A 16767-nucleotide genomic window follows, 5' to 3' on the forward strand; every position below is an offset into this window, starting at 1 on the left:
AGATAGACCCCACGTTTGTCGTAGCTCTTTTATCACCACATTGAACAAAACAGTGTCATCAGGAGAAGATGGCCTCGAAGAATCATATTTGAAAGCGTCCTCAGGTGAATGGAGTTGGGGTCCTGACATTTTTCTGTGCTTTCCAGGTCCTGAAAGAGCCCCTGCTTAAACATGTACTCTTCTTTGAAGAATACCACTTGCTCTTCTTCCTCCGCTTCAGAAGTCGTAGGTGTCTATAGCTCAGTTCACTCTCCCTTCTCTTATTGCTTTTCCCCCAAGTGGCTTGGAAGAGATTCAAAATTCCTTGAACGATGTGTCGAAGTGCTCATTTTTCAGGATTGCTACCATTTCAGCTTTAAGGCATCTCTTCTTTCGTTTGACCTTGAGCGTCCATTGCAGGCACTGTCTTTCTATTCGGGGGTCGGACTGTCCTACTTTGGGTCCTTTCACCTCTCTCCATTTCCTGCCTCGGGGATGTGTCCGAGGTACGTCCTCCACCAATGTCTATGTGTCAGGACCCATGGGATCTTTTTGTTTTGACTTCCCTTCACTTGTTGAGGTTTTATGCGTTAATGGTGCCCTTTGAGACTTCAAGTCTGAATGCTTAAAATCAGTCCCACTGTGCTTTTGCACACAGTTTTGTTTCTTGTTGGCTCGACAATCCATCAAATTCTCTCGACTGGTTTTTCAGCATTAGTGGTTTCTGCTTCCAGATCCAACGATGGAAAAAAAATCTAGGAAAAATCAACCACACACAAGACCTTCTGGGTCACACTTCTGATGTCATACAGGGGGAACATACAACCAAATGGGAAATGATGGCGCCCAGAACAAAAAAATAAATAAATAAATAAAAAGAGTACAAGGACACATAGGAAAGTATTACGGACTCCACGACTAGACAGCGGGAAAAAAGCACAGCATGTGATTCCAGAAAAGATTCAACATGCTGCATAAAATGTGTACAATGAAATAATAAAACGTGGGAGATTGACATTTTCTCTTTTGGGCACCTGCTTTGGAGGCATTTGTGAGGGAAAACAACTGTGAAAGCAGCACTGCAGAGAACCATCGCAGGCACATCTGTGCACTAGGAAAATGCAAGAGAAATACAATACACTTTCTCTCAATTTGAATCTGTACTTACTTGAGAGATGTGATCAACAGTAATTATCTGTGAGATTTGAAACAGGTACATTCATAATAAATACACTTGATTGTAATGGGAGCATCAAAGAATTGTTAGTAAGTACATAATGCGAAACCCATACAGTTCAAGGAGACTAGGATTGCATCTAAATGCCAAGAGGATGGAGACAGTGATGGAAACTTAAAATAAGCAAAGGCAGTCAAGTTGAAAATTCATAAAAAAAATTAAAATTAACCAAACAATACCAATCCCAGATACTTCTGCTTTATGTACAGTTTCCAATTTTCACCTGGGCAACACAATCATATTTATCCTCTGTTGAGGTTGCACTTTTCCTCTCCATATTGCTTCTTGCTGGTCTGCTGTAAACCCATTAAATACACCCATTGGCGTCCTTTATGCAACAACGTCTTTTAAGACAGTATACAAATCTCCATCAGTGTGCTTTATCTTTGCATCTCTGGAGGAAGGCAAGGATTTGTCCATATTTCCTCCATTTTGCCACAAGATAGAAGTCCCCTTCAACATTACTCCGGCATCTCAGTTCCATACAATAATGTGACAAGGCCCCAGTGCCTCTCTTTTCTAACACTGGTAAATGTAGAGGTTGTTAAATGGATTAAACATTGTGACATAAAATGAGTGAAACAAAACTTCCAATCAGACCAGAGTTCGTATTTTGGAGGCCCAGCAAGATCGGGCCAGCAGTCCAGGCACAGGCGTCGTCTGGAAGGCCCCAACAGAGGTGCGAGGCCACTTCAGATGGCTTATAGGGACAAGTGGTATCACTCCTGGAGACCATGGCAACCATTATAACCCAAACGTCTCAGCATGTTCAGGAGGGCAGCAGGAGTAGGACCTTTCAAAAGTCCACCGCGTGGGATCTGGAGGCTGTGTGTGTTCTAGAAGGCCACAACAAGTATTACGATCAGTTCTGAAGGCTTGATGTGTTTTCAAAGGCCACAGAGATTTATAAGACTTTTCCTGGAGGCAAGAATGAGCTCCGAGGCCAGTTATGCAAACTTGCTTTCTACATGAAAACAAGCATGTTTGAGGCCTAAACATTCCAAGTCTAGTTCCCAAGGTCAGGAGTTTTCCTGAAACTCAAAAGAAGCTCTAACACGTACTGCAGGCAGGTTTACTGAGGATGACCAAATCAAACCGGAAGTCCTGTTTAAGTGGCTTGATGTTTCTGAATGCCATAATGAAAAACCGGAGATGTGTTTTCGTGATGCTGTATGTTTTTGTGGGGCACAAGCAAAAAGTTCAATTCTAGATACCTGGAATGTTCTAATTAATTCACACATGATTTAAGGTTCTGTTCGTTGAGACTCTGAATGGCAAGGTATCACAAGGCAAATTCTTTAAGCTTTTTGTGTTTAGGTCGGCGGCCACAATACTGTCAGCCTGGCTCTTGAAGAACAGTGCTTTAGATGCCATAACACGTTCTGAGGTCAGCTGCGAAGGACTGGTATATGTTGATGACATTCGTATAGCCTGGGGCAGATCTGAAGGCATTGAGCTAAATGGCATCTCCCGCTGAGTTTCAACACAATGCTTAAGCCACCTTTGGAGACCTGCTTTCATCTTGCCCTTTCAGGCCTAAGTATATTGGCTGAAACACATTATTTAATGTGAGCTACAGGGACAGAAAAAGAACCGAGGGAAGACAGAAACAAAGAGCAGAAGAGAAACAAAGAGGAGGATAGAGAGTGGATAAGAGAAAAGGAAAGATGGTCGTATACTTAGCAAGACAGAAAAGGGATGATAGAAAGGTGAAAGTCCAGGTAGTAAACTGAATTGAAAAAGCATCCATCAAAAATAATTTACACTACCCATAAAAATGAGGCAATTACTGAACCTCCTGTATGAGACCAGCTCCACATACCTCACATAAAAATGCAAATGTAGAATAAGGTGCTGAGCGTTTGCTTGTTACACATTTTTTGTATGGACCTGCTAAAGTCTTTCCTGCAAGTTAGGAACTTCTTGAGAACAAGCTAACAGAAGGACCTGTGGTGCTACACAATATTGGGACAAGAGATTTCTAGCATCCTCTCTTGATCAGCAGACATTTAGTAGCACTTTCAAACAAAAGAGGGAGAGTGTCAATGGGTATCCATTACAAAACAGATGAGTTTGTTTTTGACTGTGGCCAGCCCATTTTCTAAGTCCATTCTTTCCCTTTTTTCCACTCCAGAGGATGGCACAAAAGAAAGCAGCAAGCAAAGAAGGCATCCTCATCAGCAGCAGTCCAGCTTGCCAACTACTGCAAATTAAGCCCTGTTGACAACTGACAATGTTATCAATATTCTAGAGCAATGCCAAACAGCTCCACGGCTGGAGAGGGCCCCAGCCTAGAGTCCCTGAACCAAGGAGTGGAAAGCAGCAGGAAAAAGTTAAACAAAAAACACCATCCTGAACCCTAAAAACACTTTCGGATTCCAGTTCCCAACTCCCATATAACATATGTCCACCTCTACCCATCCCCAGTCTTCTCCTCCATACAGGGGCTGAGGGCCTATCCCTGAGGTCGTTTCTCCGGCTTGGCAGCCAGTGCTTGGACAAACACCAGGTCACTGAGGTACGAGGCGCAGAGTGTTGACCAAGAAGGGGTTTAGGTCTTCGGAGTTGACTGCCCGGTGTAGAGAAGGCTCCGACGCACTGCGCTCCAGCTTTGGCAGGGCACGCTGAAGTATTTCGATAGATACCAGGATCTGGAAAGCAAACAAAGAAAATAGGGTTAAGATGTAGAAAGGATGAGCGAGTGAAGGGAGAAGTGAAATATACAGCATGTCAATCTCTTGGGAAAGGAGGGAAGGGGTGCAGCTAGAGGAGTAGATGCGTAAGTCAGGCTGAACAGACTTGGAAGCATCACAAATAGATGGAAAGTGAAGCATGACACCAGTAGCTTCCAGTGCTGAGGGGAGCAGTGGACAGCACTATTGAGAAGACGGTTCGTGGGAGGGTGCAGATGAGCCAATGACCCCTTCTGCCTGATCTAAGTTATCTAATATTTATTTTTGTATCTACAATACAGACACAAGGGTGGCTACAGCAGTTTATATAGAGCAGAAAAATATACACTAGAACAGAGTAGCAGAAGCATATGGAGAATGAGTCTTACAAAGTATAGCTGGCTTATTGGAACTTAGGGCCGGACTTAGGTAGACACAGGTCAGAAAAAGTGGCCGGAAATTGAGCACCCCCCCCCCCCCCCCCCCCCTGATTTTGTGATGCTACCCATGTATGAAAAGATTGCGCCTGAAAATCTCCTCTCACAGGGGTAGCAGAACAACCTAACTAATAAAGATAGGGCAGACAGGTCACTTCTTATTTTGCAACCTTCTGTGTTTGGATATAAACACAGACCTGCGGCCTGCAAGGAACAGAAGCAGAACACCATCCCTGTGTTTGCATTTCCACACTAGTATTTTTATTTTTTATTTTTATAGCAGCCCATGTTCTATAAAAGGACCCAGGTGCAGCAGGTGGCCACTGTGCGCCTCCACCCTCACATGCTGCAAACACAATTCCTCTATGTGAATCAGTTGTGGCAGGATGAGGGGGGGGCACCTCTTCCAACTGCAATTTAGAATGGATTGCAAAACGCATTTTGCTAGTGTGTGTGGTACATGTGAAAAAAGCCCTCCTGCAAACGCAAACCCTGTGATTTTGCAAATCGCAAGGTTAGACACCACAAATGAGCTTTGCATATCTGGCTCTTAGTGGCATACAAAGGAGTTAGGTACCTACTATGAGCAGCAGTCAGTTGGAATAGAGCCAAAAGATTGGGACTCAGAAATTAGACTGGTAGGTGAATTTTGAGCAGCTCAGTTTGCAGGCTTTACACAAACGATTTGATTATTATGGATTCATATACCTGATCCCACAGTCTGGGACTAGACAAAAGAGAGAAGACCTAGTTTAATGTCTTGCATTTATTTGATTTTTCAATTCCTAGAAAGAGGCAGAATTTCTTCTCATCATTCTTTCTTCTCCAGAGGTTTTCAAAGTATCCTTTAGGTAGGGAGAACGTTGGAGGTGCAGAGCTTTCAAGGCTGAAAAAGGCTATTTTGAAGACGAATCATGCCTCCAACAGTAGCCACTGGAGATCTTTTAGAATAGGTGTGATGTAGTTAGATTGTTTTCTACTGGCTGGAGGATGTCCATTAAAAGGTACAACTATTATTTTGGAATACTGGCTAACGAGCATTGCCTCCATGGAGGTGAAAGAGTACCACAGGTTGTTCAGCTGACCTGTAGGATTTATGACATTACAACGCATGCCTTTTCCATGCAGTCTTTACCTTGCATGGAAAGTATATTTATACTTTCCCCTTACCATGCACACCTTATCCCCTATTACATCACTGGTGTTATGTACAATGACCACATTGATAACATTACTGATGACATCTGAAATTACATCATTTATGACAACACTGTGCATAGCAGAGGTGGGAGTTATAGTTACGTCAGGGCTCGAGATATAGTTACTGTAGTTAACTATAACTGGTGAATTTCAGTACCATTTACTAGGGACTTACCAAGGGTGCTAAAGGTTTTTCCAATTATGGGAACGATTGTACAGTTTTGGGAAAGAGCTCTGGCACTGGGAACCAGGTTAGCAGGAACCCAGCGCACTTTCAGTCAAATTCACATCATTTACAAGGCAAAAAAATGGAGGTGACCATGTCAAAAAGGGCACTTTCCTACATAAGCACTCTCTCATCCCTAAATTAAAGAGGATGAAACTAACCTTTCCCAGGAGAGTCTTCAAACGTTTAAGTGGAAGAACCTGGAAAGGCCATCTGTATTGGCATGGTCAGACCCAGGTCTGTGTTCCACTGTAAAATCCATAGGGTAGGGTTATGGACCACCTCAACAGTTTGGGGTTTTCCCCTTTCATTTGCATTAGCTATCTGAGAGGCCTGTGGTCAGTTTGAACAAGGAAGTGAGAGCCAAAAAAGAATGGCCTCAAATCCTTCAGGAACCAAACCACAGAAAAGGCTTCCCTCTCAAAGGAAGTTCAACACTGCTCTCTCGGGAGTAACCTCCTGCTAATGAAAGCAACAGGTTGGTCCTGGCCACCATAATTTGTTAGGGATAGGACCACTCCTATCCAATGTTCAGAGGCATCTGTCTGCACTATGAACTGCTTTGTATAATCTGGAGATTTTAGAATGGGTGCTGAGCACATTGCTTCTTTCTGAGGGTCAAAAGACTTTTTACAGCTCACTGTCTGGTTTACTTTCTTTCGTGTCTTCTGAGAGCTCAATTCTGTGAAGGGGCAAAATGGACCCATATCCCTTCACAAACCTCCTGTAATATCCAGTCAAGCCAACAAATGCCCTGAATTGAGTCTTGGTGGTTGGAGCTTGGCCGCCACTACAAGGTGGCCCAAGTATACAACCAAGCCCTGTCCTATCTGGCACTTTCTTGCCTTGATAGAGAGGCATGCACTTCTCAGAGTCTCGAAGACTTTGCCAAGGTGGACCAGGTGATCCTGCCAGGTGGAGCTAAAGACAGCGCGCTTTCAATAATTTCTGCCTTCTGCAAGGAGATCGACCACACACCTCACCAAACGCTGCCGCGAGGGGAACGGCTTCTTGGGACTGCATTCTTCTGGCTGCCGCCGTGAGGGGAATGGCTCCTGGGGGTGAATTGACTACATCCCCCATAACACCCTGCTCAGCGCCGAAAATCGGCATCATCAGAGGGCGCCGAAGGCCCTCTTAACCAGCACAGGGCACACGCAGCGCGGGACGCACTTTCAATCATTTCCGCCTTCTGCAAGGAGATCGGCCACATACCTCACCAAACGCTGCCGTGAGGGGAACGGCTCCTTGGGACTGCATTCCTCTGGCTGCCGCCGTGAGGGGAACGGCTCCTGGGGGTGAATTGACTACATCCCCCATAACACCCTGCTCAGCGCCGAAAATCGGCATCATCAGAGGGCGCCAAAGGCCCTCTTAACCAGCACAGGGCACACGCAGCGCGGGACGCGCACGGGCGTGCCCGAGCGTTGCACGGGCAAAGCCCGGGCCAAGGGTGTGCCCGTCCGCGCCCGTCGAAGCCCGAAGAAGTCTGGGCTGGGCCACCCCTCCAACAATCTCAGATGGGTAAGCGTAAACACTTGGGTAACTCTGACAAGGGGGGTCTAAAAGCTAGAAATACCCAGAAAGTCACCATCTAATTTCTTACCTAACTTCTACTGTGGGTGCCTTGAATAAAGAAATAGCAAATGCAGAAAAGGAGCTAGGCTTGGATATAAGTGAAGCCCCTAGGGAAGGGACTGTGGCGACAGCACTTTTGGCATCTGTCCCTGTAACCCTGGACCCTGTGGTACTGATTAAAGCCCCCAAACCACAGACTGATGCGTTACCCCCCCGCTTTGGCTGATTTGGGTGGCTCCCCTAGCCCTCAGAGCACTTACAATTTACCATGTGTGAGGGCTTCCATGGAAGGGCCCACTGGAGTAAAACGCCCTAAAAAAAAAAACTATAAGGCTCACTAAAGGCTCCAAGATAAGCACATCTAAGGCCTTCCCGGGAATTGATGAATTCATCCAACAGTCTTTGCGGTCCCTCATCGAGGATATTTTTAGTACAAAATTCGAATCAATGCTGACCACTATTGCAAAGAACATTATTGACACTATGAACTCCTGTGTGGCTGATCTAAAAAAGAAATGTGATCATTTAAATATTATTATGGACTCCCGCTTGAGAAAAATTGTGTCCCATTACTGATAATATTGATGTGTCTCCAGTAATAACTGGGTTAGCTAATAGAGGGAACAACCAATCGAGCGCTCTGTTGCCATCCTTGGGGAGGGGCGGTTCCTTGACTTCAGGGGATAGGATGGATGTCCCTCTCACTGCAAGTCAAAAGGATCCTAATGTTGCTCTCTGTACTGACTTTACGCAACTTAGAAGGCCGCCTATAGTTACAAGGGGGAATTCTGAGCAGTATAAGAATCCCATTCTTAATAACTATAACAGGATTGATCTCCCCCAGAAGCTACTTCTTTGGTCGCTGTTCTTGTGGGGGTTCCTTCCCTTGAGCACCCAGAAAAAGAATCAACAAATGGTTTGTTGAGTAAAACAAAAAGTTGGTGTAACCATTATTGTTCTGGTTCCTCTGAAATCTCAGACCATATTATTATGGCTAAATCGCAGGTGATTGTATAATAGTCAATTTTAATAAACCAGATATAGCGGATAGGTTGTTTTGGGATGCTGCTGACCTAAAAGTGGACGGCATAAGGGCCGTCCCGTTGGGCTATTTTTACCCACCAACAAGTACAGGGCATTCTTACAATAGGTCACAGGCCAATATTAATCCCCATGTGCCGCTGTGTCGGCCTTGACCTGTAAGTAGTGTTTCTAGTCCTGCAAGCTTGTGCGGAGTTGGGGCCCTGTTTCCTTATACTACAGGTGTGCGGTCAGGATCCAAGGAGGAGGGTTTATCATTGTCTAATAGATTTTATCCTTTAAGCTTGCTGGATTCAAATGATTGACTCCCCGTGATAGAGGTTAGCTCCTCTCCACCTAGCCTTAATGACCTGGAGGGTATTGATACTGGGAGTGAAAATCGTCTATCTGCTATGCCCCATATCAATCACCCCCAAAAAGTCATTGGTGATGTAAACTCATCCAAATGCAGAATTATTAGCTGGAATATTGCGGGCATAAGAAGTAAAAGAGATAACCACCAGTGGCTAGAATTTATAAAATCTTTTGATATAATTGCCCTTCAGGAAACCTGGGATAGGGGGGGATAATTTTGGGCCAGATGGTTTAGCTCCTATTTCTTACCAGCCCAAGCAGTACCAGCAGGAAGAGCAAAGTGTGGTCTTATGCTACTTCTATCTCTGAATCTACAGGGATCCATGAACAGGATTGACATAGACTCGATTAATTGCCTGGCAGTAGAAATATGTTTTACTACCTATCCCAAGATACTTCTTGTGAATTTTTATAATTCTGGGGAAATTGACCATAGGAACCAACATTTGAACATTTTGAAACTTTTTTTAGAAAATTATAGGGCTATGCAAACTACTTTGTTTTATGTTGTGCTTATGGGTGATTTTAACATGCATCCCTGTCGCTCACATTGTTGTATTGAAGATGGTTTTAGTCATAATTTTGCATCGACCCCCCCATTTTGAACATTCAGAGCAGGGGGAGGGCTTAGAGTCTCTCTTGTCTGAAGCTGACCTCTTTGAACCTGGTTTTGTTAACATTCTTGATCGGTGCCCTACATTTAAATCTAAAGCTAGAGACACCATTATTGATTATATTTTTTTGTCTCCCGTGCTATTAGGCAAAGTAGTCTTTTATAATGCCAGGGAATCGCCCTTTAGTGACCACAACCCTGTCATTTTGGAACTAGATAAAAGCTGGGGCCTATTAGCTCGTGGTAGTAGGCAAACCGCACCTTGCACTGTAACTACCTGTGATCAAGGGAGAAGGCTCAGATGGCCCAAAGTGATGCCGGACATCTTTTTTTTTAGTTCTGTGCGAGAAATGCAAGGGGAATATTTCAATTTGTGTCAACCCCTTGAGCACAAAAGACGCTATTTTTAGAGCCTTCGAGGGTATTTGTAATCAAATAGCCAACGATCTAAGAGTTAAGCCCAAACAGAGAGCGTCACGTGGTTTAAAGTGGTTTGATAATAAATGCTCACGTGTCCATCGACTTTTAAATCTAGCCCTGAAAAGTTTACCACGTGACAGGGTCTTGATTGCTGATTTGCGGAAACAGTGCAAGATGGCAATTAACAGCCGGAAAGCAGAGATTAAGGCCGAGGCATGGCATGCGCTGTTATCAGTAGATGTACTCAGGGATAGTTCAAAATTCTGGGGAATTATTAACACACCTTTTTTTCATGCTTGGATAATGAGATTCAGGATTGTCATATCACTGAGGCTCAATGGCTGTCCCATTTTAAGGCAATATATGCCTCCCCTGAGAGCCAGGACTTGCCTCTTTGCCTATTACCTACTCAATGCCGAGTCCCTCTTGTGTTCCTTGAAGAGGAAGTGGAGAAAGCAATAAGGGAGACTATCAGTGATAAGGCCCCTGGCCCTGACTCTGTCCCGGCAGATCTCTACAAAAGTGAACCTAAATTTTGGGCAAAGATCCTGGCTAATGTCTTTAATGTCTCTGGCACCTCAGGGTTCCCTGCATCGTGGTCTCGATCGACTATCATTCCGATTTTTAAGAAGGGCCAGAGAGGGGACCCGCGGTGCTACAGACCAATATCCCCGATTGACTTTTCTGTGAAGATTTTAGGAAAAATAATTTTAACTAAAATTTCAGACTGGGCTATCGAGAAGAATATTATTTCTGTTTTACAATATGGGTTCAGAAAACATAGAAGTACCACCGACCAGTGCCTTAACTTGTCCTTACTAATTAGTAAATACACTGTGGCAAAAGAAGGCTGTTTAAGGATGGCATTTATGGATCTATCCTCAGCGTTTGACCTGGTTAACAGGTCAAAGCTGTGGAACATTTTGTTGGAAAAAGGTCTTGACCCGTCCTTAGTGTATTTCCTGGCTGATCTTCATCAAGATCTTACTGCCTCGGTCAGGATTTCACAGGATGGCAAATGCTCAAATTCATTCAGATCAGCTCGTGGGGTCCGACAAGGGTGTATTTTGGCGCCTGTACTCTTTACCCTGTACATAAATGACCTAGACAGATCCCTTTTGATAGCGACTTTGGATATCCCGCGTGTAGGAGATTGCTCAATTCCGGTTCTCCTATACGCGGATGACGCTGTCCTTATAGCACGCACGGCGGTGGGTCTCCAGCGGCTCTTAGATGCCTTCGGGGCCCACATGCAGTTGCTGGATCTAGCAGTAAATAATAGTAAGTCCCACATTTTGTCTTTTGGGCGTAGAGCAAGAAAACCCTATTCCTTTTATTGCAATGAGTTGGAAGTGACCCCGGTCTCCTCCTTCACCTACCTAGGGGTTGTTTTTGATGAGAAGTTCTCTTGGATACCGCAACAGAAAATTAAAAAGAATTCTATTACTCGATCTGCCCTAGGATTAATGGGGTTTGCAAAGCGTTTGGGGGTAAGACCAATTGAGAGTATACTGAAAATATATAGCGCAAAGTGTGTAGCAATTGCAGCCTATGGTTCCTCTATATGGGGCTTTAAAGAACAGCCTGGCATTCAAATAGCCGAAAACAAATTTTTACGCAGTCTCTTATCAGTCCCACAATCTACACCAGTTTTTTCTATACACCAGGAACTTGGGATTGGTTGTATTACAGACATTTTGAGCTTAGCTCCGTTGCTCTGCTGGCTCAGAACGTGGATAAATCCAGAATTGATTTTGAATCATAAGATTTTACGAGACTGTGTTCAGTTAGACAACTCTAATAAGATCAAGTGGCTGTCTTACGTTAAAAGTATGTTAACCAAATTGGGGCGGCCAGAGCTATTTGAAGCTCCCGAAAAGATCCGGAAGGAGGATGTGCTGTGGGTGAAATCTAATTTTAAGAATCTATTGTCTGCAGAAAGGGAAGAACTAGAGCTGCAGAAACCCTCTGTTAGGGCTCATTTTTTAACTAAAACAAATATCTGTATCGAACCCTATTTGGTAACAGTAAATAAACCTTTCCATCGTTGGCTTTTAACTAGGTTTCGTTTTAACTTAGTTCCTTTTTTATTAGGCGACTTCCAGGAGTGGTGTAATCCTGAGTATGCGATTCCTTGTAAGTGTGACAATTTTTCTTCCCAGAATACCCTCCATTTTATGAAGTTTTGTCCTTTTTATACTGACATTCGTAACAAGTATATAATTCCCATACTGAGAGGAAAGGGCTTCCTGCAGGTTAGACCAGCATTACTCTATCTTCAGTCATTGAGCACATCATGGGATATTTTTAATATTGCATGTTTTTTGGTTGCTGCCAAGAGGTTCAAGAAAAACAGACATTTGTTATCTGATTATTGTTTAGATTCTTAAATGTCACCATGTAAATTATAGAATCGTGTATTTAACACCAATGCAAAATCATATGAAGGACTGTTTTTAGGAGGACAATAACGTGTCAAGATACTAGTAGATCACCCTAAAACTATGAGCCTGTCTTATATGCACATAGCACTTTAAATAACGTTTTTATTGTATGTAGAGCACCCCATGGTACCTCTCACGATTGTCTGGAATGAAATGTTTGCATTTTATCCAGTATGCACTTTGCACTTTACAAAAAATGTTTTACTCTAGGACGCATTATGGGGAGAGAAATTTGAAGCTTCGTATCCTATTATGTTTGCCCTTTTGGTATTGAAATTTTATCCTGAGGAGCAATGTGCCATTTTAATTCATGAGCTTTTTAATTGCATTCTGCACTTTATATAAAACTTGTATTGTATGCCTAGAAAAGGTCTAGCCCCACAAGATGAAATACAGGAAAAGACATTTGTAGTTTTGCACCCCAATACTGTTTGTATGTTTCTATCTCTCGAATCTTGCACTTTAAGCTTTTTTTTTTTTTATTGAATCGTTGAGTTGCTAGCTGATATTCAGTACATTTTATTTTTTAACTGTAATGTATGATTGATTGAACTGTTTACTTTTATGACATTAAGTTGTCGAATAAAGCATTTGATGATGATGATGACAGCAATATCATCAAGAATAAGCTGCACTAAAGGATTCCAACCCAGCAAGGACTTTATTTGCCCACCTTTGGAAGGTGACAGGGACTTTCTTTAGTCCGAAGGGCATAAAAATAAACCAATAATGCCCATCTGGGGTCGAGAATGCGGATTTCTATTTTGTTCCAGTGGTTAGACCTATCTGCCAATACCCTGATGTCATATCAAAAGTACTGAGATATTTGGCTGCCCCTAACCTGTCATTTAGTTCATCAGCCCTAGGAATTGGGTGAGCATCAGTCTTGGTTTCACCACACAAAACCTCAACTCTTTCTTTCCACCCTGGGTGTGAGGTTTGTGGCCTAAGACAACTAGGCTGGCCCAGGGGTTCTCAGAGGTTTTAGGCCCACAAGCATTAAAGTAGGGAATTGCGATTCCTTAATAGCGATTATTAAGGAATTGCTAGTAGGGAGTCGTAATAACCTATGCACATAGGTTTCGCAAAAAAAATTGCGACTCTTACATATTCCTTAATAGGAAATCGCAAATCGCGATTCGCTATTAAGGAATGCATTCCCATTCATTCCTATGGGCCTGTAGGCCCTTAGGAATGAATGGAATGAATGGGAAGGCATTGGACATTTGCGAGTACCAAATAGGCACTCGCAAATTACGAATGCAATTTCAAGGCTGATAGGGGGCTAAAAGGCCACCCTGATGCACCCCCTAAACAGGTAAGTGTGTAAATGTGGCGCACATACATGCCCTAAGGGCATGCGTATGTACCGCATGACACTTAGAAAAATGCATGTTTAACAATTTTCAACGGAATCGCAAATTATCAACCCCTTGGAAATCTCGGTAATTTGCAATTCCTTAATGCAAAGTCACAATCTCAGATTGCTTCTTGCATTGTATTTGAGGGATCGCAAATTGTGATTCCTTACATGAGTTTGAAAAATTGGTAATCGCAAATTTTGCGATTACCTATTTTGCGATTGGGGTTTGGGCTTGGTGCATTCCAAATGACTAATTACTGTTCGCAAAGGGGCTGATTCGCAGAATCAGCCCCTTTGCGACCGGTAATTAACTTGATGCATGTGCCCATTAATGACTTCCAATTTCAGCATGTTGCTTAATTCAGCTTTGATATTCTCTTTGACACGATCAGACTTCCTGTAAATATTTTTACAGGTAGGCTGTTTCCAGTGTCTATATCATGTGTCACCAGCTAGTCTGACCAGGGGTCAAAGAGAAGAGCTCAGTATATTGATATAGGACTTGCCTGGAATCAGTCTGCTGTTGGGCGGTGAGGGTGTCTGAAAAGACACCCAATCTTTAGGGCTGTTTAAGACGAGGTCAGGGAGAGGTTCACCCTCTGCTTCCTGATCCTCATCTGTGAGCATGGTCATTCCAGCCCTGTCATGATAGGGTTTAAATCGTTTAACAGTATGACCCTATGGGGGTTCCTGCAATTGCCAAGGTCCACCAGATAGGTGACCTCCCTTTTCTCTCTAGGATAGGGTAGGGCCCAATCCATTTGTCCTGGAGAGCCGTAGGAGCCACAGGCTACAAAACTACTACCTTCTGACCTGGTTGGAACTCCACCAGTGCAGCCTTTTGGTCATACCAGAGCTTCTGGAGCTCTTGGCTGGCCTCAAGATTTTTAGTTGCTTTCTTCATGTACTCAGCCATTTTAGAACAAAGGCCAAGCACGTAATTCACAATGTCCTCTTTAGGCTCTTTGGGAGGCCTCTCCCAGCCTTCCTTTACAAGACACAATGGCCCCCTTACAGGATGACCAAACAGAAGTTCAAAGGGGGGAAACTCTACTACCTTTTGTGGCACATCCCTTCAGATGAAAAGCAGGCATGGCAGTAAGACATTCCATCTCCTTCTGAGCTTTTCAGGGAGTCCACCAATCATACCTTTCAATGTCTTGTTGACTCTCTCAACAAGGCCATTTGTTTGTGGGTGATACTTGTATTCCCTCTAAAATCTGCCCACATGTGTTTCAGGTAACCAGACATGAAGTTTGTACCTCTGTCTGACACCACCGCCTTTTGAAAATCCACTCTGGTAAAGATACCAATGAGGGCTCTAGCTACTGCAGGAGCAGTAGTAGTCCTTAGGGGAAATCGCTTTAGGATACCTGGTAGCATGATCCACTACTACTAGTATCAATCTACTTCCTGAGGGAGTTGGAGGGTCAAAGGGGCCGACAATGTCAATCCCTACCCTTTCAAAGGTAACCCCAACCACTGGAAGTGGAATTAAGGGGACCTTTGGGTGGCTACCTGTCTTGTCACGGGCTTGACAGGAGGCACAGGAGTTGGAAAACTCATTCACCTTCTGGGGTATACATGGCCAGCAGAAGTGGTTCACCAACATATTCCAAGTTTTCGCCTGGCCAAGATGCCCAGCTAGGGGGATGTCATGGGCCAATGTGAGGAGAAGCTCTCTAAACTGCTGAGGTACTTCCAATCTCCAGGTTTGGGGTCTCTGGCCTCCCAATACGTCCTATGGGAGCCACTGACTTCTCCCTTTTCCTGATCAGAAGCTTGCTGCTTCAGGCTTTCAAGAGTACAACATGTTCTCTGCCCCTGAACCACAGTTCTTCCCTAGAGGGTACCCCTGGGCCCAAGAGCTCTGCCATGCAAAGCCCAAGCTCCTGGGGCTTAGTTCCCTCTGGGGCCGACAGGTCTTCTCCCTGAGGAGAGGGGACATGACCTGGTATCTGTTTAGAAGCTGGTTTCCCAGTCTTCTTTCCCTTTCTCCTGGAAGGTTAGGCCATTATCCCAGGCTTCAATTCTCTTTTTCACCCTGGGCTCTACAATGTTCTCTGGTTTTCACATACACCCATTCAGGTATACCCAGCATTGCACATGAATAGCGGAGGACACCACCAGCTTCTTTTGGCCAGTAACCCCTCCCCATTCTAAGGAAAACATCGCCATGGGGTGTACCTAAGCCGTATTATCAGCACTGAGAACTGTATAGGTCTCACCCGTCAAGTATTGTTCTGAGGACAGTAGTGGCTCAGCCACCATGGTGACTCTGGCACTAGTGTCTCTCAGTACTTCAACCCAAATCCCATTTGTATGTAGTTGTTGTCTGTATTGTTCCATATTAATGGCCCAGACAGCCAGGGCAGGTACATTCACCACTCGCTCTGAGAGGATAGTTGCCTCAGTCAGCTCTCTGACATGGCCAGGGTTCACCTGTGATCTCATTTGGAGACTTACCACTGCATCTACTGCAGGAGCACTAGAGGGATTATTTTTATTGGGACAGCTAAGGTCTCCAGTTCGGTGTCCAGGTGCTTTACAATCATGACACCAAGCATTTTTTGGGGATCCCAGTTCTTCCCCTGATATCAACCCTTAGACTGTGTAGAGTTTCGGGCCCACCCTCAAGAGCAGGTTTTTGGGGGCCTTTAGAAGACTCTTTTGTCTTTGTTTTGATCACCATCTTTTACTTGGGGGGGGGGGGGGGGGGGTTTGGCAACCTCTTTCTTTTAGTCATTCCCACCAGTGGTAGTTTTGGTCACACTTGTTTTGACCCAGTGGTCTGCCTTCTTCCCAAACTCATGAGGAGAGAGTGGACCTAGGTCTACCAGGTAGTGATGTAACTTCTCTTGATAACAATTACTTAACAGATGCGCTTTCAACACTAAATTGTAAAGCCAATCATAATCATGCTCATTGATACCTTTCAACCAGCCACCTAGTGTTTTTACGAAAAAGTCTACAAACTCTACCCACGTCTGACTCTGGGTTTTCGAGTCTCCCTGAACCTGATCCTGTACTTTTTAGTGGTGAGTCCAAAGCCCACAATCAGGGTGTCCTTCATGAAGTCATAAGACTCCGCATCTACCTCATTCAGTGTCAGTAGCCTATCCCTACACTCCTAAGAACAGCTCCCAAAGAAGACAGCCCCAATACTTCTTGTTCAGCTGTCTCATTTTACAGGCCCTCTCAAA

At 44.2% G+C, this 16767-nt stretch overlaps 1 protein-coding gene across 5 annotated transcripts in view; it reads right to left on the minus strand.

The window, feature by feature from the left end:
* Positions 1–1203: 1203 nt before the first annotated feature.
* ARAF (A-Raf proto-oncogene, serine/threonine kinase) overlaps positions 1204–16767 on the minus strand; it is a 207570-nt gene continuing 192006 nt past the window's right edge. For all 5 annotated transcript variants that reach the window (XM_085629532.1, XM_085629529.1, XM_085629530.1 and 2 more), the window contains one exon: positions 1204–3867. In XM_085629532.1, coding sequence (XP_085485658.1) covers positions 3727–3867 — 141 coding nt within the window. In that variant the 3' untranslated portion in view covers positions 1204–3726. The remainder of the gene's footprint in view (positions 3868–16767) is intronic.

Source organism: Triturus cristatus, chromosome 10 (assembly GCF_964204655.1).
Source record: "Triturus cristatus chromosome 10, aTriCri1.1, whole genome shotgun sequence".
NCBI lineage: Eukaryota > Metazoa > Chordata > Amphibia > Caudata > Salamandridae > Triturus > Triturus cristatus.